Raw genomic sequence first — 23,479 nt, 5'->3', positions numbered from 1 at the left:
TTGGAATGTCCAATTGGCGCCACGTAGCGAAGAGAAGAAACGATTGGCGCGCTGTTGTTGAATCGGCTATAATCGCGTAAGCGGTGTCTACGCCAGTAAAGAAGAAGAAGAATTTGAAAATTCATGGAATAGATCATGTAAAATTGGTATAAGAAGAAACTTTCCCTCGTGTGGAATAGAAAACTATTTATAAACTATATCATCTTTTTCGCTTTTAAACAATTGTGGATCTAATTTATTTGCCAACAAAATACCTAAACCAGTTGACGATTCCAATGGTTCTTAAAAGTAGCTTTCAACACCCAAGAAACAATGCGCCGATACTATAGCACTACCAGACTCGCCTGTCATGCCTATTACTTTTAAGGTGCCTAATTTTTTACTAAAACAATAAGAGTCTTTTTCTTTTTTATAATCTATATTAAATGAATTAATTTTAGAAATTTTATTGTAACTAAAATCTGCACTATTTCTTTCTTCAAGCCTTAAGTGTAATTGCTGCAAGATTTTATTGGGCTTATTTATAAGTTTTTTTAAAAATTGCACGTGATTTTCAAACTTATAAGCGGAAAAGTTATCTAGAGGCCCATATACATAGCTTAGTACATTCAGTTAAATGGAGTAAACCATGTATGTTGTAACTAACTAAATGGTCTCCGTATATATTTCCAAACAAATCAACGAATTCTTCCAAGATTTGTTGGGCAACATTGGCTTCAGTGCTATATGACTTCTTGCATGATAGTAGCCTTATACCTGCGTGCAATAAGAGGAAATGGTAGTAATGGACACCACTAACGCAATCTTTCAGAACAATATACCTATATACAATAAGAACTGCCTAAACTCTGTCGCTTTCCAAATATTTATGTCATCTAAACTTCTACATATTCGGCCGAACTCTGAAGGAACTAAATTGGAGAGAAATGTTATTTTTTCGTTAATTTTGCTTACGTTTATATTGCTTTTTTTAATCAACAATTGAAGCAACTTTTTACATACACCAAAATCTATAAGGTACATCGGGTCTAAAGGAAATTGGGAAACCAGCTACTTTTTCCAGTGTGCGATTGCACACCTGTAACAAAAGCTCTAGCAGGAGCATCGCAGCAAAATAAACGAATATCAATTTTTTTCTTTATAGGATAAACACTAACTTGGAGGCCATTTTTTTTAAATAATTTACCTCTTCGCAAAATTCTTTCAAAAAATCATTGACGTTCCAAGGTTTTTCTGTTCCAGAAAGCACGCAATTGTAAACGGCAATACGTTTGGAAAATCAACTATGGACGCTAAAATAGGCCACAATACCTAATTTGAATTTTTGAATAATTTAAGGCCATCTATTCCCACATCAAGCAAAATGGTATTCGTATTTTCCAGTTGAGGAAATAAATTATTCTTAAAATAATTTTGGATTCCTCTATATAAAAAAGATCCACTTGGAATCGTTTGAATATTTACCTTTTTTCGGCTGGTACCTAGGGGACTTTTAGCCGTTAAAGGTAAATCAGTGCAACCTATTTTTCGCAGCGTTTGCAACAGATCGCTCAATGTATTGTGGGATACCCTATTTCTTAAAGCCCATGCTTTTAATTCTAAGCTAAATATATTATTTTCTATCATTTTTAAATTTACACTATCACTATCACTAATATCACTATCACTGCTTAGCGAAAAATCAAGGGAGCTTTCTAAACTGCACCCCTCCACCATAGGATCAAATTCAGAATTTATATCTTTTTCAAAAAAGTTCATAAACTGAGAAGCACTAAGATTAGAAGCCTTTTTTTCTCGGCTCATAAAAGTACTGAATGTATTTTTTTTCATTTTAATTGTTATGTTTACTACTTACCCTTTTCTCACAACGTTTGTAGTAACCACTTAAAAATTCTTTAATCAAATATTATATACAGATATTTTAACAAACAAATTTATTTAATTACACAAAATGAAAACTTCTTATCGCGACGCGTTCATAAAAGAAATCGTTTTTCTTTGAATTCAATTAGTCGCAACGAACAAGCAAACGTCAAATTTACGGTATCATGCCGTACGCTTTCACATCCATTGTTTTCAATAAGCAATGACAGCTAAAAAATCAGTTAGTCTTCTTTTGTTTTATTTTTCTTAACATCTGTTGAGTGAAGAGCGTGTAATATAAAACAAGCAAAAGACACAATTGATTGATCTCTTACTCACTTGACAGAATGTGTGTGTTAGTGACATGTAAAAATTGTGTAAAAGTGTTGGATTTCGGTCACGCAGGTTTTGCTGGGAAGTGAAATGATTAGTGTATTTGCGAGGTGTATTTATTGTTTTTTATTTATTTACTACCTGCAGTGTGGTTTGATTTTGTTGGTAGAGTGCCAAAAATAAGTTTGGTCTTCACACAGCACAATTGGTTTTGCACACAACTTATGCACAAATTACCCAATTTATTGCCTTATAGCTTGCAGAGCACAAGTCCAAAATATGTTTGGCTGTAACTTGCGTGTTGCTAAATCGGGCAAGTCAATGCCCTTTCACTTTAAATAAAATCAACTCTTAACCTGTTATCCGTCTCGAAGGACCAATGATAATTCAGGTAGTGGAGCACGGTGTGGCTCTTTCCGTAGTTGTGGTTGGAATATTAATAAAAAAAAAAGAAAAAAATGTTTCTTATAATACAAATATTTTATTGTAAAAAATTGGAATCACACTTACCACGTCTGGATCGGTTGAGCTGTCGCAAAAGAAGAAGGAGCGCAACTTTTTTCCAATTAATGTTTGGTTGCGTTCGATTAAAAACTTTGAAGAAGAGATTGCTCTGCCGATACAGACGTAGCAAAAGAAATTGGGCGGGGGCGGCGTCAGCAGTTAATTTATTAGGAAAAATACAATTTGTTATGATTAAGAGACCTTCTGGAGTAATAAGTAACTCGACAGGTTTGTCCGGAAAGTGATAGGACTGAGTCGATTAAAAATAATTTATTGATCCAATCGTTATAAATCTTTAAAAACTTTCAAAATAGGCTTCTTCTGCGTCGATGCAGCGCTGCCAGCGCGATTTCCAAGATTGAAGGCGTCACGAAAGGCATTTTTTTGGCCTAGTGAAACAAATTCTTTGCGGACAATTCCCTTGGAATTATAAAAACAAATCAGCATTGTCTTCACTTTCGACTTTTCCATTCGAAATTTTTTGGACTTCGGCTCGTCCGGTGCCTTTCATTCAGCAGTCTGGCGTTTCGTTTCGGGATCATATTGGAAACACTACGTTTCGTCACCAGTCACAATATTGTAAGGGAAGGTTTTGCCCTTTCTGACCTCTTTAATGATATCCTTCGAATGTTGGATTCTGATCAATTTTTGGTCGTCAGTCAATTTGTGCAGAACAAGCCGTGCACACACCTTTCGTAAGCCCAAATGTTCGGTCAAAATGTGATAAATCGATGTTTTGGAGAAATCGTGCACTCTGCTACGGCATAGGCAATCATCGTCATAAGCTTGTTCCATCAATTGAAACATTTCAGTAAAAGTACTACAAATTTTAAAACAAAATTTAATTTTGGCTTTTTGTTCGAAGCTGATTTTCGCACCGATAACACAAACATACTGACACTTAAAACAGAATAACTTCACTTCCAATCCATGAAATGTCATGAAATTCTCACTGGACAATCGATAACGATTCTGAACGCACAAGTCGACATATTTGACTACGACCTCTAGTCATTGATGTCCGTTGTCTTTCTGTCTGATCATGAAGGCATTGGGAACGCTCAGAGCTCAACTCCTAATGTGAGCTTGTATATTTCTAATATTCTGATTTTTAAACCTCTGCACACGCTCCTTACTTGACTCTCGCGTACTTGGGAGGTTTTGAAATTTTGTTCAGTAATTCTGCGAGCGCTCGATACTCGACTTTCCAGCACGCGTTTGCGATACGTATTCGCTTTGACTTGCAAGACGAATTTCAGTTTCTGATGAAGATTCTACACACGGCGTGCTTCCGATACTTTCGTTTTAAAACTATTCTAGAAAATTGAGATCTAGATCTTTTATGCATTTTCTTTTTGCTTTTATGCAACTCTACTAAATTATTTGCTCAAATTTTTTAAAAATTTAATTGAAAAATTAAGAATTATAAACACTGCTTGAGTCGCAAAACTGTTGAGATAGTTAAAAGTTACAATACATTATTAACTGAAAAATTAATAAAAAGGATTTTCATAGTTCTGAAAAGAACTCTACGCTCGATAGAACATTATATACGATGTTGAGGAGGTTTATCCTTTCGTTGTTGGCGCAGATTGTAGGGTGTCCCTTAAGAGGCATGTTCATGTCGGGCAATGGAACAGCCGCTCCATCATCATCGATTGTGGAATCGGGCTCATCATCTCCTGGTGTTAAGCTGTTACTACCATTCAGCAGGCTGGAGAAGCGTTCCCTTCATAATTGGTTGTCAATCACTAGATCATCTATAGGCGTTCTACAAGAGTACGGGTCTTCCGTCTATCACAATATGATCGATATGGTTGGTTGCTTTTAAATCCAGTAGCTTGATGTTTTCTATGGTGGAATCTAGTACTTAAAGTAGCCAAAGATTCTTTCTTTACCCGCCCTGGTGTTAAAGTCGCCAGGCGTCGTAGCGGAGGCAGTTCTCATAGGTTCGCTGCCAGGGCTTATAGAAGACATCTGTAGTCACAACGTTTTTCCCTTTGGTCGAAGCGTGGGCACAAATCAGCGACGTTCATCTACCGGGATAAATGTCAGGACTCTCTGTCACCACGAATCCCAAACTAAATTTTGGCTCCTTGTTCTCGCCTTTAAACGGCTTTTTTTTGACTTCCTAGAGGATACTAGGACCAAGCCCGAAGTCGTTAGCTGCTTCTGCTATACGCAAAAGAATCGTTTCTGGCTGCTCCCTAATGAATGGCGTTCAGAGAACTTTCACCATTTTCACTTCTATACATGCCTCAATTCTCCAACTCTTCAGTAAAATTGTTTATAAAATTCTCTACAAAAATTCATCCATTATCTTTAAAAATCTTAAGGGCTTATCGACAGCTGTAGTCAAAATATTTTGCACAAGTAAGCGTATCTAATGGAATTAGGCGATAACTATCTTGGTTTGTTAAACCAAGCTTTGGCTTCCTATTTCGAAGTTTCTTTAAAATCAAGAATTTAGAGAATTGACTAAAAGCTCAATCCCTTGCTCTTGAGCAGCCGATAAGGTTATAAAAAAGGTTGGATGGTGACATTTCTGATCGTTAGGGCTTGATGCAATAAGTCATACAATAACACTGTGGAACATTTTTAGGATTATTGTCTGGGGGTGAGAAATTCCAAGTCAGGGTGATGGTACTAGGTCAGTATAGTAAAACCCTCAAAGTGTTTGGCGTTCGTATGTGTCAGTTTTTTTTATGACCTTTTAAATTTTTTCCTTATCTTGATGTTTTTTCGCTTAGTTGTAACATTTTGACAAAAACGTAGTTTAACATAACTCGCGAACCACTTGTCCGAAAAATTAAGAATTACAATTTCTATTTGTTTTTATTCCAAAAAGTGTCATTTATCGCCTTTTTTTTAATTTTCCCCAATAACTTCAGACTTCTGGCCATAAACTACTAAAAAAATAAAGTAAACCTTTTTATAATTTTTTTATTTTTATTTTATTTTTTTTCTTAATTTTTCTAAATTTGTTTCATCAAAATCGGACAAGTGGTTCGCGATTTATGTTAAACTACGTTTTTGCCAAAATGTTACAACTAAGCGAAAAACAACAAGATAAGGAAAAAATTTAAAAGGTCATAAAAAAACTGACACATTCGAACGCCGAACCCTTTGAGGGTTTTACTATACTGACCTAGTACCATCACACTGACTTGGAATTTCTCACCCCCCAGATTAGCTGTTGTACTGTGTAATTATAAGCTAAAAAATTAAAATTTCTGCCACAAAATTAGCTCTTCACTCCTCAATTAATAAACGGTAAATGGAAGTAAATTCATTGTGTGCTCATGCTTACGTATGTATACATTAGCACGGTATTATTCAAAATTATATTTCATACCCAAGCTTTCATTACCGAGCAGTATTTCAGACAGCCCATAATATTTCGCAGTTCGGTATACTGGCAACGTCGAAGATGATTAGCAAACGTTGCAAAACATTGCCCACAATTTCAATGTAATAAGGGTATCTAGGTTTCATGGTTGACTTTACCGACAAAACAGTCAACATTTACATTGGCTGTTTGAAGCGCCGATAAGAGAGGAGTACTGTGAAATTATATTACAATTTTAATTATATTATAATTTCACTAAGCATTGATAACTCTTCTATTTTGACACTTTGTTTAGTACGGTTTTTTCTTTTTTTTTTTTGTGAGTAATAATTTTCGAGACTCGTTCCATTTTTTCATGGCAATAAATGCGCTTTTTATAATTTGTAAATTGAAACCATTCGCGCCAATAATAAAAAAACCTATAAATAAAGAACCAATACATGTATCCGGATAAAACTTTGCATGAATTGTGCCTTAGCCGTATGACTAAAAATTGTTCAAATCGTACGAAAACTGAGCAAGCTCCCTGATACCCAATAATTGGCCCCAGATCCCGTGAATGAAAATATCCACCAATCTGCGAGACGTTTTATAAGAATTCGCAGAAATTTTGTTTGTTTGTAACAAATGGGTAGAAGTGTTAAATCGCATTATCTTGGCGGATATTGGACTAGGCATTTTCTCTAAATTAACGAGTTGCCAAACTTTGCTGCTGTTCATGGCAACGGCCTTTCCTGCCTCTTTTTGTTGAGAAGCCATTAAGCCAAAATTGAGCCTCACCCAAGAAAATGATTTTTCGATGAACGTGACCATTGCAATTATTCAGAGAACATGAATTTACGTAATAATCTTGGACAATATCCAAGTATTGTACCAAATTGAAATCTTACACGCCAAATTTGGTTGAAATTGATCAGCCAGTTCCTGGGCTAGGCGGTTTTGATGATATGTATATAAAACAATTTACTTTTAAATTTTATAAATAATTTGTCCCGAGTTGTCCCGAGATAATGGGACCTTCTGCACAAAATTACCTTTTTATACGATAAATTAGGGCTTAGTTGTGCCAATTTATGCTTTCGCTTAACGCCGGTTTTAAGGATGACAATTTCCTCCATCTGCAATACACACCACTCTATATAATTTCGTACTTGCAACTCAAAGTCCTTTTTTTCGCGGAGTACCACTTATAATGGAAATAATGTATAACTTTTAACTTTGACTACGGAAAGTTAGTGAAATTTTAATACATTATGGAGAGTTCCCCTCCGTCGATACGCGCCTGCTCGTAACAGTGTATCTTTGCGCCAAAAATAATTAAATTTGAGCGAAAAATTTACCTCTTCTTCTTCTTTACTGGCGTAGACACCGCTTACGCGATTATAGCCGAGTCAACAACAGCGCGCCAGTCGTTTCTTCTCTTCGCTACGTGGCGCCAATTGGATATTCCAAGCGAAGCCAGGTCCTCCTTCCAACGGAGTGGAGGTCTTCCTCTTCCTCTGCTTCCCGCGGCGGGTACTGTTTCGAATACTTTCAGAGCAGGAGTGTTTTCATCCATCCGGGCAACATGACCTAGCCAGCGTAGCCGCTGTCTTTTAATTCGCTGAACTATGTCAATGTCGTCGTATATCTCGTACAGCTCATCGTTGCATCAAATGCGATATTCGCCGTGGCCAATGCGCAAATGGCCATAAGTCTTTCGCAGAACCTTTCTCTCGAAAACTCCCAATGAAAGGAAACAATAAGCCTCGGATGAAATTTACTTACCTCCCATATAAGTAGCTAATATCTGTATTTTCGAACATACGGCTGACTTACTAAAAGCTGTGTTCCAAAATGAACGGGACTTTTTGAATCTAGCGCCCATGGTGGCGCCTTCTATATGCCGACAGATGCGTTAGAGTCTGTTATCTTTATTGATTGTCCAGTAAAAATTTCAAAATATTTCATAGAATGTAAGTGCAGTTATTGCGTTTTAAGTGTCAGTATGTTTGTGTTATCGGTGCGAAAATGAGCTTTGAACAAAGAGCCAACATTAAATATTGTTTTAAAATTGGTAAAACTTTTACCGAAACGTTTCAATTGAGGAAACATGCTTATGGCGATAATTGCCTATCCCGTAGCAGAGTGCACGAGTGGTTTCTACGTTTTCAAAGTGGTCGTGAGGACATAAATGACGATCAACATGTGGGCCAATCGAAATCCGTGATCACCGGAAATTCCAACGAAACTGTGCGCGAATTCGTCACAAATCAACCGAAATATGCATATATATAAAAAATTCCTTGGATTTCGATCCTCAGGTTGACGTTTTACACCATAAAGTAATGCAAGAGTTTGAAAGGTTTGAAAGGTTCAGTTGCACCCGAAATTAGCCCTTCCTCACTTGTTATTTATAAATTCAATTAAAATTGTATATATTACTAGCTAACCCCGTAGCCGCTGTAATGTGTGAAATTATGTGTTTTGAAATGAAGCAGTACGCAATGACTCAAATGAAGTTGAACCGCGTACATTAATTAAAAACAATCGAAGGTAGAAGCAATCGTTGTTTTTTCGAGTGGTTTGTGTAAATTCGTTCTAATGCGTTACTTCAGAACACACATAAATGTCCATCTACTGGTTGGCCTTGCTTTCTGCGTAACTATTTCTTCCACGATGCATTCCATGTATAATATCACGGCTGTTCCGAATGGAGCAATGTTCTCGCAAACGGATCACTGCCTAAAGTTGAGAAAAAACTCATCAATGTTATTTTGTTGTTGGTGTACTGTACTGCATTCTCTCATCTGAAATACAATCTTTGGGCATTCTCCAAATTAGCTGCGAGACGCACAACAGTCGGAAAACGTTCATGAATTGCAAAAGTAAATATCCTACAAAGCGCTTTATTGCAGTTCACGTATCAGCCTTTCGTTCAAGACCAATAACGGCCATGTTGTTTCTTTTGGTGACGTACTTCTTCTTCTTCTTTACTGGCGTAGACACCGCTTACGCGATTATAGCCGATTCAACAACAGCGCGCCAATCGTTTCTTCTCTTCGCTACGTGGCGCCAATTGGACATTCCAAGCGAGGCCAGGTCCTTCTCCACTTGGTCCTTCCACCGGAGTGGAGGTCTTCCTCTTCCTCTGCTTCCCGCGGCGGATACTGCGTCGAATACTTTCAGAGCTGGAGTGTTTTCATCCATCCGGACAACATGACCTAGCCAGCGTAGCCGCTGTCTTTTAATTCGCTGAACTATGTCGATGTCGTCGTACACCTCGTACAGCTTATCGTTCCATCGGATGCGGTATTCGCCGTGGCCAACGCGCAAAGGACAATAAATCTTCCGCAGAACTTTTCTCTCGAAAACTCGCAACGTCGACTCATCGGTTGTTGTCATCGTCCAAGCCTCTGCACCATATAGCAGGACGGGAATTATGAGCGACTTATAGAGTTTGGTTTTTGTTCGTCGAGAGAGGACTTTACTTTTCAATTGCCTACTCAGTCCGAAGTAGCACCTGTTGGCAAGAGTAATCCTGCGTTGGATTTCTAGGCTGACATTGTTGGTGGTGTTAATGCTGGTTCCTAAGTAGACGAAATTATCTACAACTTCAAAGTTATGACTGCCAACAGTGACGTGAGTGCCAAGTCGCGAGTGCGACGACTGTTTGTTTGATGACAGGAGATATTTCGTCTTGCCCTCGTTCACTGCCAGACCCATTTGCGTTGCTTCCTTGTTCAGTCTGGAGAAAGCAGAACTAACGGCGCGGGTGTTGAGACCGATGATATCAATATCATCGGCATACGCCAGCAGCTGTACACTCTTATAAAAGATTGTACCTGCTCGATTCAGTTCTACAGCTCTAATAATTTTCTCCAGCAGCAGATTGAAAAAGTCGCACGATAGGGAGTCGCCTTGTCTGAAACCTCGTTTGGTATCGAACGGCTCGGAGAGGTCCTTCCCGATCCTGACGGAGCTTTTTGTGTTGCTCAACGTCAGTTTACGCAGCCGTATTAGTTTTGCGGGGATACCAAATTCAGACATCGCGGCATAAAGGCAGCTCCTTTTCGTGCTGTCGAAAGCAGCTTTGAAATCGACGAATAGGTGGTGAGTGTCGATTCTCCTTTCACGGATCTTTTCCAAAATTTGGCGTATGGTGAATATCTGGTCGGTTGTTGATTTACCCGGTCTAAAGGCACACAATACGCTCGATAGAACCTTGTACGGGATGTTGAGGAGGCTTATCCCACGGTAGTTGGCGCAGATTGTGGGGTCTCCTTTTTTATGGATTGGGCATAGCACACTTAAATTCCAATCGTTGGGCATGCTTTCGTCCTACCATATTTTGCAAAGAAGCTGATGCATGCTCCTTATCAGTTCTTCGCCGCCGTGTTTGAATAGCTCGGCCGGCAATCCATCGGCCCCTGCCGCTTTGTTGTTCATCTGGCGGGTAATTGCTATTCGAACTTCTTCTTGGTCTGGCAATGGAACGTCTGCTCCATCGTCATCGATTGGGGAATCGGGTTCGCCTTCTCCTGGCGTTGTACGTTTACTGCCATTCAGCAGGCTGTAGAAGTGTTCCCTCCATAATTTAAGTATGCTCTGGGCATCGATGACTAGATTACCTTTGGGGTTTCTACAAGAGTATGCTCCGGTCTTGAAACCTTCTGTAAGTCGCCGCATCTTTTCGTAGAATTTTCGAGAATTACCCCTGTCGGCCAGCTTATCAAGCTCTTCGTACTCACGCATTTCGGCCTCTTTCTTCTTCTGTCTACAAATGCGTCTCGCTTCCCTCTTCAACTCTCGGTATTTATCCCATCCCACACGTGTTGTGGTCGATCGTAACGTTGCGAGGTAGGCAGTCTGTTTTCTCTCCGCTGCGACACGGCACTCCTCGTCGTACCAGCTGTTCTTGTGCACTTTACGAAAACCAATGGTTTCAGTTGCAGCTGTACGTAAGGAGTTTGAGATGCCGTCCCACAGTTCCCTTATACCGAGTTGTTGACGAGTGCTCTAAGAGAGCAGGAGTGCAAGCCGAGTAGAAAATCGTTCGGCTGTCTGTTGTGATTGCAGCTTCTCGACGTCGAACCTTCCTTGTGTTTATTTAAGTGCGTTTTTTGCTGCAAATCTTGGCTGCAACAAGTTAGTGTTCCGAGTCGATGTTAGGACCGTACGCACGTCTAGAACACTGGAGACGCGTCTTCCGTCTATCGCAACATAATCGATCTGATTGGTAGTGTTGCGATCCGGAGACAGGCTGGTAGCTTGGTGAATTTTTCTATGGTGGATCTAGTACTACAGTTAACCATATTTTGGGACCGGCGAAGTCGATCAGCCTCAACCCATTTGAGGATCGAACCGAACTTTTGTGTGTGCGATAGTGGTCCGAGTCGATGTTAGGACTTCGGAGCGCACACACGTCTAAAACGCTCGCAACTTCTCAGGTATTATTTTGGGGATGCGTCTGTTGTATGTTAAGCTTGAATTAACAAGCCGCCCATTGACACGAAGCAGATCTTTTGCGTCTAGAAATGGATTTAGAACTACTAATGCGCTCTTTTGATCTTTGCTTTTGTAAGTCTTGGTTCGTCAATGTATTGCATTGGGGATAAGTTGCTCCTTTAACTTTAAGTTTAAGTCGATATATTAAATTGAGCATATATGCGACTACTCTGAGGGCCCGGCGGAACGAGGAAAATCATTCAGAGAGCTATCATCCAATATTGTGTGATAGGTGTCGAGTTTTCGAGTTATGTTACCCTGGATACGTGTCGCCATGTGGCTGATCCCACTAGGTCTATTATCTGTGTCGTGCGATAAGAAATATATGTTTTCCACGCGTCTGGTGACTTTTCTAACCAGGCTAGAACTATTTCGGCATAGGAGCATGGATATAATTTGTATTTCGCCATGTTTAAGTGTGTCTGCACCATGGAAATTAATTTTACTAGTAGCAGAGTGCCACAGAGTTTAAGAATCGTGGTAGACGGTTTTTAGAGGAGCGAATTTTGCTTTTGTCACTAATAAGTGGCTTGTGGTATGATTTTGTGTGCGCACGTAAATAGTTACACAATAGTTTCACTTTGTATTCGGGGGAATAGTATACCCACCGTGGAATTTTTTGAGAAAAATCTGTCAGATTATTCGCGCCTTGGGATCATTTTTCTAAGCGAAGAGGTTTTACTTGTTCGTCTCAGTCGGTTTCGTCTAGCCATAATTCTTGAATCAGGATTTTCGCTGGTATCATAATTGACGAAAGCCATCCTGAGGGGTCGAAAAGTTTTACCACCGAGAATAAAATCTGCATTTTTGTTATGGCGGATATTGCGGATATGGAATTGGCCGTGTATGAAAACTGGGCCGATATCGTATTCCACTGGATGCCTAGTGTTTTTGTTGTACTTTCCTTTTCGAATATTTTATCCAACAAATCGACGTTTGGTATATTTTTTAGCTGTGATCTTTTTTAATGGAAACCCTGCGGTGTTGAGGGCATTAATTGCATGTGATAAGGACTCATAGGCTTGTGGAAGACACTTATGTTGCCAGAGGAAATTCTTACTATGTGTCTACTGCCAGTTCGGGGAGTGGACATATGGCTAGGTATGGGGCACAGTTTACGTGAAAGGTAACTTTTTTTAACTTAAATTCGCGTAATGAACTATTGGGAGATTTTCGGAAAATAGTTCGCTGAAAAACTTGACGATCTTTATGTACAACTATTTGTCGATACATTTTTTTGACATCCCCATTGAAAACGTATTTATATATATATACCAATTTAGCATGAGGAGCATTATATCTGGAGTGTGGGTTCCGTGTATATAACATCATTTAGGGATTTTCCAGAGCTGGTGGAACTTAAGGCATTGAAGACTACTCTAAAAATTGTTGTTTTTTGTCTGGCTTCACTACTGCATGATGTTGCAAGTAGAATGACTATTATTTGCCTTTAATGATTTTTTCGTATGGGCTTACTTTTCCATGTAATATAAATGAAGGTTTTCTTCTAAGGAGGATGGAGTCATGTGTAGAAGTTCACGCAAGTGAGGAAAGATCTCTGATCGCCATTCATTTGGGAGTGGCCAGAAACGATTCTTTTACATATGACTCAAGCAGCTCACGACTTTCGGTCTTTGACCAAGTATCCTCTCTATAGCCTAAGAACGTCCGTTTGAAGGCGAGCTAAAGTGAGAAGGCGAAACATCCCCTACTTAGGGTTGTGCGCTGGGTTTGGGACCCGCCACGTAAAAAACACCCCCAATGAAAAGGAAAAAAATGCCTCGGATGAGAGACCCCCTTTTGATGACGACCATGGCAAACGAAATAAGGACTATGATTTGAGGGAATGCACCTGGAATGTCCGGTCCCTTAATTGGGAAGGTGTCGCTGCCCAGCTGGTAGATGTACTCGTAAAGATAAAGGCTGACATCACCGCCGTCCAAGAAATGCGATGGACGGGACAAGGACAGAGACGAGTAGGTCCTTGTGACATTTACTACAGTGGCCATATAAAGGATCGCAAGTTTGGTGTTGGATTCATGGTGGGAGAGAGACTCCGTCGCCGAGTACTATCATTCACTCCGGAGAATGAACGTCTAGCCACAATCCGCATCAAAGCGAGGTTCTTCAACATATCGCTGATTTGCGCCCACGCCTCGACGGAAGAGAAGGACGATGTGACCAAAGATGCCTTTTATGAGTGCTTGGAGCGCACTTATGAGAGATGCCCCCGCCACGATGTCAAAATCGTGCTTGGCGACTTCAACGCCAGGGTGGGCAAAGAAGGTATCTTTGGCACTATGGTCGGTAAATTCAGCCTCCACGAGGAAACATCCCCAAATGGGTTGAGGCTGATCGACTTCGCCGGGGCTCAAAATATGGTTATCTGTAGTACTAGATTCCAACATAAGAAGATACATCAAGCTACCTGGCTGTCTCCGCATCGAAAAACCACCAACCAGATCGATCATGTTGTGATAGACAGAAGACACGTCTCCAGTGTTTTAGATGTGCGTGCGCTCCGAGGTCCTAACATCGACTCGGACCACTTTATTGTTGCAGCCAAAATTCGCACCCGCCTCTGTGCAGCAAAAAACGCACGCCAACAAACACAAGGAAGGTTCGACGTCGAGAAGCTGCAATCACAACAGACAGCCGAACGATTTTCTACTCGGCTTGCACTCCTGCTCTCTTAGAGCACTCGTCAACAACTCGGTATAAGGGAACTGTGGGACGGCATTTCAAACTCCTTACGTACAGCTGCAACCGAAACCATTGGTTTTGGGAAAGTGCAAAAGAGCAGCTGGTACAACGAGGAGTGCCGTGTCGCAGCGGAGAGAAAACAGGCTGCCTACCTCGCAACGTTACGATCGACCACAACACGTGCGGGATGGGATAGATACCGAGAGTTGAAAAGGGAAGCGAGACGCATTTGCAGACAGAAAAAAAAGAGGCCGAAATGCGTGAGTACGAACAGCTTGATAAGCTGGCCGATAGGGGTAATGCTCGAAAATTCTACGAAAAAATGCGGCGACTTACAGAAGGTTTCAAGACCGGAGCGTACTCCTGTAGAACCCCCAAAGTTGATCTAGTTACCGATGCCCAGAGCATACTTAGACTATGGAGGGAACACTTCTCCAGCCTGCTGAATGGCAGTGAACGCATAACACCAGGAGAAGGCGAACCCGATTCCCCAATCGATGACGATGGAGCAGACGTTCCATTACCCGGCCATGAAGAAGTTCGAATAGCCATTGCCCGCCTGAAGAACAACAAAGCGGCAGGGGCCGACGGATTGCCGGCCGAGCTATTCAAACACAGCGGCGAAGAGCTGATAAGGAGCATGCATCAGCTTCTTTGCAAAATATGGTCGGACGAAAGCATGCCCAACGATTGGAATTTAAGTGTGCTATGCCCAATCCATAAAAAAGGAGACCCCACAATCTGCGCCAACTACCGTGGGATAAGCCTCCTCAACATCCCGTACAAGGTTCTATCGAGCGTATTGTGTGCCTTTAGACCGGGTAAATCAACAACCGACCAGATATTCACCATACGCCAAATCTTGGAAAAGACCCGTGAAAGGATAACCGACACTCACCACCTATTCGTCGATTTCAAAGCTGCTTTCGACAGCACGAAAAGAAGCTGCCTTTATGCCGCGATGTCTGAATTTGGTATCCCCGCAAAACTAATACGGCTGTGCAAACTGACGCTGAGCAACACGAAAAGCTCCGTCAGGATCGGGAAGGACCTCTCCGAGCCGTTCGATACCAAACGAGGTTTCAGACAAGGCGACTCCCTATCGTGCGACTTTTTCAATCTGCTGCTGGAGAAAATTATTAGAGCTGCAGAACTGAATCGAGCAGGTACAATCATTTATAAGAGTGTACAGCTGCTGGCGTATGCCGATGATATTGATATCATCGGTCTCAACACCGGCGCCGTTAGTTCTGCTTTCTCCGGACTGAACAAGGAAGCAACGCAAATGGGTCTGGCAGTGAACGAGGGCAAGACGAAATATCTCCTGTCATCAAACAAACAGTCGCACTCGCGACTTGGCTCTCACGTCACTGTTGACAGTCATAACTTTGAAGTTGTAGATAATTTCGTCTATCTTGGAACCAGCGTAAACACCACCGACAGTGTCAGCCTGGAAATCCAACGCAGGATTACTCTTGCCATCAGGTGCTACTTCGGACTGAGTAGGCAATTAAAAAGTAAAGTCCTCTCTCGACGAACAAAAACCAAACTCTATAAGTCGCTCATAATTCCCGTCCTGCTATATGGTGCAGAGGCTTGGACGATGACAACAACCGATGAGTCGTCGTTGCGAGTTTTCGAGAGAAAAGTTCTGCGAAAGATTTATGGTCCTTTGCGCGTTGGCCACGGCGAATATCGCATTCGATGGAACGAAGAGCTGTACGAGATATACGACGACATTGACATAGTTCAGCGAATTAAAAGACAGTGGCTACGCTGGCTAGGTCATGTTGTCCGGATGGATGAAAGTACTCCAGCTCTGAAAGTATTCGAAGCAGTACCCGCCGCGGGAAGCAGAGAAAGAGGAAGACCTCCACTCCGGTGGAAGGACAAAGTGGAGAAGGAGCTGGCCTCGCTTTGAATATCCAATTGGCGCCACGTAGCGAAGAGAAGAAACGACTGGCGCGCTGTTGTTGACTCGGCTATAATCGCGTAAGCGGTGTCTATGCCAGTAAAGAAGAAGAAGAAAAAAAGTGCCCAATGAAAAGAACCAACATGCCTCGGATGAGTGACCCCCTCTTTTTATGACAACCATGGCAAACGAATTAAAGACTATGAGGGCATGCACCTGGAATGTCCGGTCTCTTAATTGGGAAGGTGCCTATGAGAGCTGCCCCCGCCACGATATCAAAATCGTACTTGGCGACTTTAACGCCAGGGTGTGGGCAAAGAAGTTATCTTTGGCACTATTCAGAATTATCTTGAATCGGTGAAATTGAAAATCGAGTGCAGTATCTTATTAAGCTGTCACTCTCAGAAATGAATTTAGCGTAATAAGTATCTTTCCTCCCATTTTGCGTTCTAGCACGTTTTTTGAATTAAATAATAATTAAATTTTTATTTTTGAAAGGCAATACGCCTTCACAAATCAAAGATGAGTTGGACTCTGTGTATGGTGGCTCTGCACCATCGTTTACCACCGTAAAATTTTGGGCAGCTGAATTTAAACGTGGTCGCAGGAGCTTGGAAGATGATGAACGTCCTGGGCGTCCAAAAACTGTAACCACTAACGATAACATCGCTAAAGTTCATCAATTGGTACTAGACGACCGCCGGATTAAAGTTAGGGAAATAGCTGAGATTATGAAGATGTCAAAAGAAACTGTTTGTCACATATTAAACCAAGATTTGGGCATGAGAAAGCTGTCCGCGCGTTAGGTGCCGTGTTTGCTTACGCTAGACCACAAACGTGCGCATGAACATTTCTAGCGCTCTGTTGGCTCAGTTTAGAGGCAATAAGACCGAGATTTGGCGCCGATTTATAACTGTAGACGAAACTTGGATTCATCATTATACGCCCGAAACAAAAAACCAATCTAAACAGTGGATAGAAAAGGGGGAACCAGCCCCAAAAAAACCTAAAGCTGTGTATTCGGCTGGGAAAGTGATGGCGAGTGTTTATTGGGTCAGCCATGGAATTATTTTTATCGACTATCTTGAAAAAGGAAAAACTATAACAGGAGCATACTACGCATCATTATTGGACAAGCTAAAGGAAGAAATTTCGAAAAATCGGCCACATTTGCAAAAAAAGAAAGTCTTGTTCCACCAAGACAACGCATCATCTCACACCTCAACAGTCGCCATGGCGAAAATCCACGAATTGCGGTTCGAACTGCTTGACCATCCACCTTATTCACCGGATCTAGCACCAAGCGACTTTTTTTGTTTCCTCAACTTACTGCGGTTCGAACTGCTTGACCATCCACCTTACTCACCGGATCTAGCGCCAAGCGAATTTTTTTTGTTTCCTCAACTTAAAACTGTGCTCGGCGGCCAGAGATTTTCGTCAAATGAGGAGGCAATCTCTTTCGTGAACTCGTATTTTGCAGACAAAGACGCCAAGTACTATTTGGAAGGGTTGCAGAGATGGAGCATCGCTGGGAGAAGTGTGTGGAGTTACAAGGAGACTATGTAGAAAAATAAAAAAAAAAAATTTGAAAAAGTGCATCATGGTTAGGTCGGTTATTTATCGGACAGCCCTCGTATATATATATATATAGTTATATTTACGAAGATAAATCAGGCGAATGCGATGGTTACGGCACGATAATAGTTGAAAATGTGGCGAAATGATCACGAATACCCAATGCATTATGAGATGGTGCATTATCGCACTTCTTTGTTCAATAAATACGGACATAGTAAAAATCGAAGAACTAATTTTTAGAGCCTCACAAAACGACGCGTATCTCAATTACTAATGAATATTTTGAAATTTAGCGTAGATACATATAACAGTACAAGTACTATCAACTTACAGAAAAAATGTACCGATTCGAAAAACATGCGAAGTATAAATAAAAATTCACCTTTCAATTTGATCATAGTAGTATATTTATTTTTTTGTATTGTCCCTGTAATGCACTAAACTTTTCACTGCACTGTACCTTGATTTATTTTAAGCCTTTTATTTCGCTTTTTATGCACATGTACGTTGAAAAATTTTAAATTTTTTTTTCTATATTGCTAATCTGTAGACACGAATGACCATGTTCTAAATTCTTGAATTTCCACGCACTCACCGGTGAACCGTAACATTCGACTTGGGAAAATACGAAACAAAAAAGAATTACAATGCCGGAAGAATTGTTATAAAAATTTTATCAACTTATAGAATATAGAATAACAACAAAGTAATGCAAGCACTTGTTCAACCAACATTACTGGTACATCCAGATACAGACACATAATGGACCATTTTTTCAGACGCTTCCGAACATGGATAGGCGCTGTTCTACAGCAACATGTCAACAACACTTGGTAACCATTCACATTCTTCAGTAAAATGCTTCTACCATCAATACAAAAATTACAGGCATGTGATCGCAAATTACATGCAATATTTGAAGCCGTAAGATAATTTCGATATATCTTCAAAGGACGTCACGTGATCGTCATAACAGATCGTAAGCCAAACCACCACGAACAAAACGGGCTTCCCTTAGGCAGTTCCGTCGTTTGGATTTTATCAGTCAATACTTCGAATTTCAGGAAACCAGAACATCGTTGCAGGTACACTCTCCCGTGTGAAAGCGATTTTTGAATCAGTCACAGAATCTAACAACTTTGCTTCCGACGTTTTTTTTATAAATTTTAGGCTTTATTGTATAAAAACGGTCGAAAAGTTTTTTCCCTTATTCCCCCAAAAGGCAGTGCTTAATTAACACACGAATGTGGAAATTATGATCCATTTTTTTGTAAACTAACACAAGTTGCTTTACAAAAATTCTTTATTTTTTTAATACCTAATAGAAATTATATAGAGTAATAGTATTATCTACGTATGTGTCAGCCTCAGTAAAGCGTGGACGGTTCCTCAGTCGCACTTTTCTTGGAATTAAAAAAGAAAAGCAAAATTTCCCGCAAATGTCATCATCCGGAATCAAATGGGTCAGTACCAGAGACCTGCATTGAGTATGATCGATCCGGTTTGATCAGCCTCGCTCAAAACGGTCACAACTCATCACAGCGGTTCGCAACAAAATTGTTCGATCGAGTTTCGTGCTCAAAACGAAGGAGTTCGATCAGTTGGTTGGAGTGCTCTGCTTACTTATTGAAACTGATTGGTTGGTTCCGGTATGATGATTGGAAATGATTGTACAGAAAAAGACGATCAAGTCCAACGATGCACGAAAACTCAGACTTCGATCAAGTTGCGTTTGAATTGATTGTGATTAGATCAATCAGATCGAGAATTGTCCTGCGAATATGTATATACATAGTTTGTATGTACATATTTGTGTGTTTTAAAGGAAACAAGTTGCGATGCATAAAATTAACCAAATCATTACTGCATATATTTCTTCATTTTTAACTCTTAAAACTAAAATTCAATTAATGCTTAAAATTAATAAACAAAGGTAATGCTTAGGGAACACAAATTTCTAATTTTAATCACTTCTTCATTGAGATCCACAAAAACTTAAAATTAAAAAAGGTTTATTTTTTGGTTTCAATCTTAATCGCTAAAACTTTTATAAAATGAATTAAAAAAAAAATAAGCTTTCAACTGAACATGGTCCGAGCCTATTTCTTTTTTCAGTTATAATATTTCAAGCTAAATAAAAAGAACGCTCAGCGACTGCGCTGCTGGCAGGAACCAACCGGTATGATCAAACGGTATGATTGTGATCGATCGGAATGCAAGCAGCATTCTCGAACATTCTTTGCTGCTCACACAAGGCTTTCGATCGAGAAAAATCATGACGAAACAAGCAACAGTGATTGAAACTGATTGTTCGCTTCGAGCACACTCGCTTACGATCATTCATTTTTGTTGAAGCAAAGTTTTCCGTCACAAAAAATCTGAGTCAATGACCTGGTATGATTGAAAAAATTGTGATCGTTGCAGCTCTCTGGCCAGTACCGATTCGAAACACACACGAAGTATAAATTAATTAAAATTAATTAATCTTTCAATTTACTACTATGATGTATTGTAAAATCTAAAGCCGCAGGTTACAGAATATCTGTGGTTGATAGAAAAATTCTGTTTTCAGACTTGACTCCAGGGTATCAAACTGCATTAGAAACACCTAAGAATTTTCATGTCACAAATTATGTGTCTACCAGTGTCATCGGTGGTAGAGAAACCAAGTCAATATGTATGTGATGGAATCGTGTTGAGAGTGCTTCAAAAGTAGCGATAACTTGATTAACACTTGAAATATCTTGGCGATACGTATACTTGCTACATATGATATAAAAGAGGTCGGTGTTATAGATTGAAGAGATCGGATTATTGCCACGCCAGAAAAATATCATTAATCGAAAATCTATAAAATGTTATAACTGAACTCTCCAATAAATTACAATAATATTATTTGGTACAACGGTTTCCATTGGGAAGGGCATGCAGTTTTGAAAATGTTTAAGAAGTGGGTGTTGTCCCTTTACATTACTTAATAGAAGCCGGCATCAATATCGGAGATTTGGTGTGACGCTTCCCACCTTTGGATAAAATTCCATATATCAAGGTTTAATAAAATTTTTGGATGCCACGAATACTTCCCATGTAATACATTTTCAAATACCTAACAGTATACAAATCAAGCTCCAATGAATATATCCCTATAAAACTTTGCACAAATAGTGTAGACAGATACCGAAATGTTCACCCCCGTGTATATGAACGAAAATAATACAGCAGTAATCCTTTCGTCAAACAATGAATATTATAAAGCTTCCAACATCAGAAAGAATTCTCCAGCTTTGTGCTCGGTTATATCTGAACTTAGCCTTTCCTTACTTTTTATTTTTAAAAATTAAGTATGAATTATTGTGAGAGTAATTATAGTTTGCATCTTTCTAAACTAAGCTCTTTATTCCCTGCAACACTGATTTAGAAATTAACAGTAAATTTTGCTCGATGTAGGACTTCAAAACAATCCCATTTACTTAAATATTACAAAAGTTTTTTCTGGAGACCTCTAACTAGAAAAAATAGTTTCTTTCTTGACAAATTTAAACTATTACTGAAAGGAAACATCTAATTTGTATTTATATATATTTTATATCTTTTTATGTAAAGTGGGAGCGGAACATTTAGTGGAAGCTGCCAAATTCATGGATGTATTCCTCCTCTCTCGCAACAAGCTACTGAAAACTTAGTGTCCCCAACTCTTTATATGGAAAGTCCTAGTGAGTTAAAAGGCCAAACAGCAAGAAATGAATGCCTTCTACATACAAACTCTCAACTGAAAGTCCATCGGAGCTGTTTTTGTGTGCGATTTATAGCGGAACATACAAAGCTGCTAGAAGACTCCACAAAGGTGAGAATGGCTACTAAGTGTTACAACTACATACATAAAATTTATTTTTTTTTAGGTTAAAGAAGACTGGAAATATGTAGCTATGGTATTAGATCGATTGTTTTTATGGATTTTTACACTAGCCGTTTTAGCAGGGACTGCTGGTATAATACTTCAAGCGCCTACGTTATATGATGATCGGATCCCTATAATTGAGAACAAAAAAATAGATTTTTCCGGGATTTCAGCGGGACGATGTCGTCCTTCTCAATAGGCCGCAATACGGAAATAATAAAATTATAGTAAAGGGTGATTTTTTAAGAGCTTGATAACTTTTTTTAAAAAAAAACGCATAAAATTTGCAAAATCTCATCGGTTCTTTATTTGAAACGTTAGATTGGTTCATGACATTTACTTTTTGAAGATAATTTCATTTAAATGTTGACCGCGGCTGCGTCTTAGGTGGTCCATTCGGAAAGTCCAATTTTGGGCAACTTTTTCGAGCATTTCGGCCGGAATAGCCCGAATTTCTTCGGAAATGTTGTCTTCCAAAGCTGGAATAGTTGCTGGCTTATTTCTGTAGACTTTAGACTTGACGTAGCCCCACAAAAAATAGTCTAAAGGCGTTAAATCGCATGATCTTGGTGGCCAACTTACGGGTCCATTTCTTGAGATGAATTGTTGTCCGAAGTTTTCCCTCAAAATGGCCATAGAATCGCGAGCTGTGTGGCATGTAGCGCCATCTTGTTGAAACCACATGTCAACCAAGTTCAGTTCTTCCATTTTTGGCAACAAAAAGTTTGTTAGCATCGAACGATAGCGATCGCCATTCACCGTAACGTTGCGTCCAACAGCATCTTTGAAAAAATACGGTCCAATGATTCCACCAGCGTACAAACCACACCAAACAGTGCATTTTTCGGGATGCATGGGCAGTTCTTGAACGGCTTCTGGTTGCTCTTCACCCCAAATGCGGCAATTTTGCTTATTTACGTAGCCATTCAACCAGAAATGAGCCTCATCGCTGAACAAAACACGCGCGCGAAACACATTTCGAACCGAACACTGATTTTGGTAATAAAATTCAATGATTTGCAAGCGTTGCTCGTTAGTAAGTCTATTCATGATGAAATGTCAAAGCATACTGAGCATCTTTCTCTTTGACACCATGTCTGAAATCCCACGTGATCTGTCAAATACTAATGCATGAAAATCCTAACCTCAAAAAAATCACCCGTTATATAATCATATTTGTGTACAAACAACCATTATCATTTAGCTTTAATTTTAAAAAATAATTCGTTAAAAGTTCTATTAATAATTAATAAGAATTGTTGTATACATAAAAAATTGTCAAATCTAAATAAACGGAATTATTTAATTAACTTATCAAATTTTCTATACTAAAACTGTGTAAAACGTCACAATAATTTTACTAGCAGGTATGAAAATTACAATAGTTTCATACGTAAAAAAGGAGCAAACCTACTTTTAAAATTGGTAAAAAATTCCAAAGTCAACAAAAAAACATACTTTGTTCTTAACAGAAATTACACTGTGTGAAAATTTGTTTGTGCTCTAAAATTTAAGGAAACGGTTATTTTTTATCGAAAGGTCCTGCTGAACACAAAAACTTGAATGGATTTTTTGTAACATGAATCAATTTAAAGATTTATGTACTATAAATATATAAAAACAGTATACAAATTATATATTATATCTCTGATTTGAATTATTAGTTTTACAAAAAAAATATATATATATACATTTACAATATATAAATATTAAATTTTCCTCTTAGATTTAGAATCTCCTTTCATTACAAACCAGCAGTAATCTGCTAACATTTTTACAGCATTACATCTTTCTTGATAAAGCTCTTCTATCTGTTTAATCTCATTGCTTTGTATGCAAAAAAAAAACTTTC

General features: G+C 39.4%; 1 protein-coding gene across 6 annotated transcripts in view; it reads left to right on the top strand.

The window, feature by feature from the left end:
• Positions 1–22,937, top strand: part of LOC105222584 (acetylcholine receptor subunit alpha-like) — a 374,463-nt gene extending 351,526 nt beyond the window's left edge. For 5 of the 6 annotated variants that reach the window (XM_049450054.1, XM_049450055.1, XM_049450051.1 and 2 more), the window contains 2 exons: positions 21,333–21,573; positions 21,629–22,937. In XM_049450054.1, coding sequence (XP_049306011.1) covers positions 21,333–21,573; positions 21,629–21,826 — 439 coding nt within the window. In that variant the 3' untranslated portion in view covers positions 21,827–22,937. The remainder of the gene's footprint in view (positions 1–21,332; positions 21,574–21,628) is intronic. The other variant, XM_049450052.1, reaches the window with a different exon arrangement.
• The last annotated feature ends 542 nt before the right edge of the window (positions 22,938–23,479 follow it).

The sequence above is a fragment of the Bactrocera dorsalis genome, chromosome 2, assembly GCF_023373825.1.
Source record: "Bactrocera dorsalis isolate Fly_Bdor chromosome 2, ASM2337382v1, whole genome shotgun sequence".
Classification (NCBI taxonomy): Eukaryota; Metazoa; Arthropoda; class Insecta; order Diptera; family Tephritidae; genus Bactrocera; species Bactrocera dorsalis.
The sequence above is the reverse complement of the archived record's forward strand: the minus strand, read 5'-3'. Positions and strand labels throughout refer to the sequence as shown.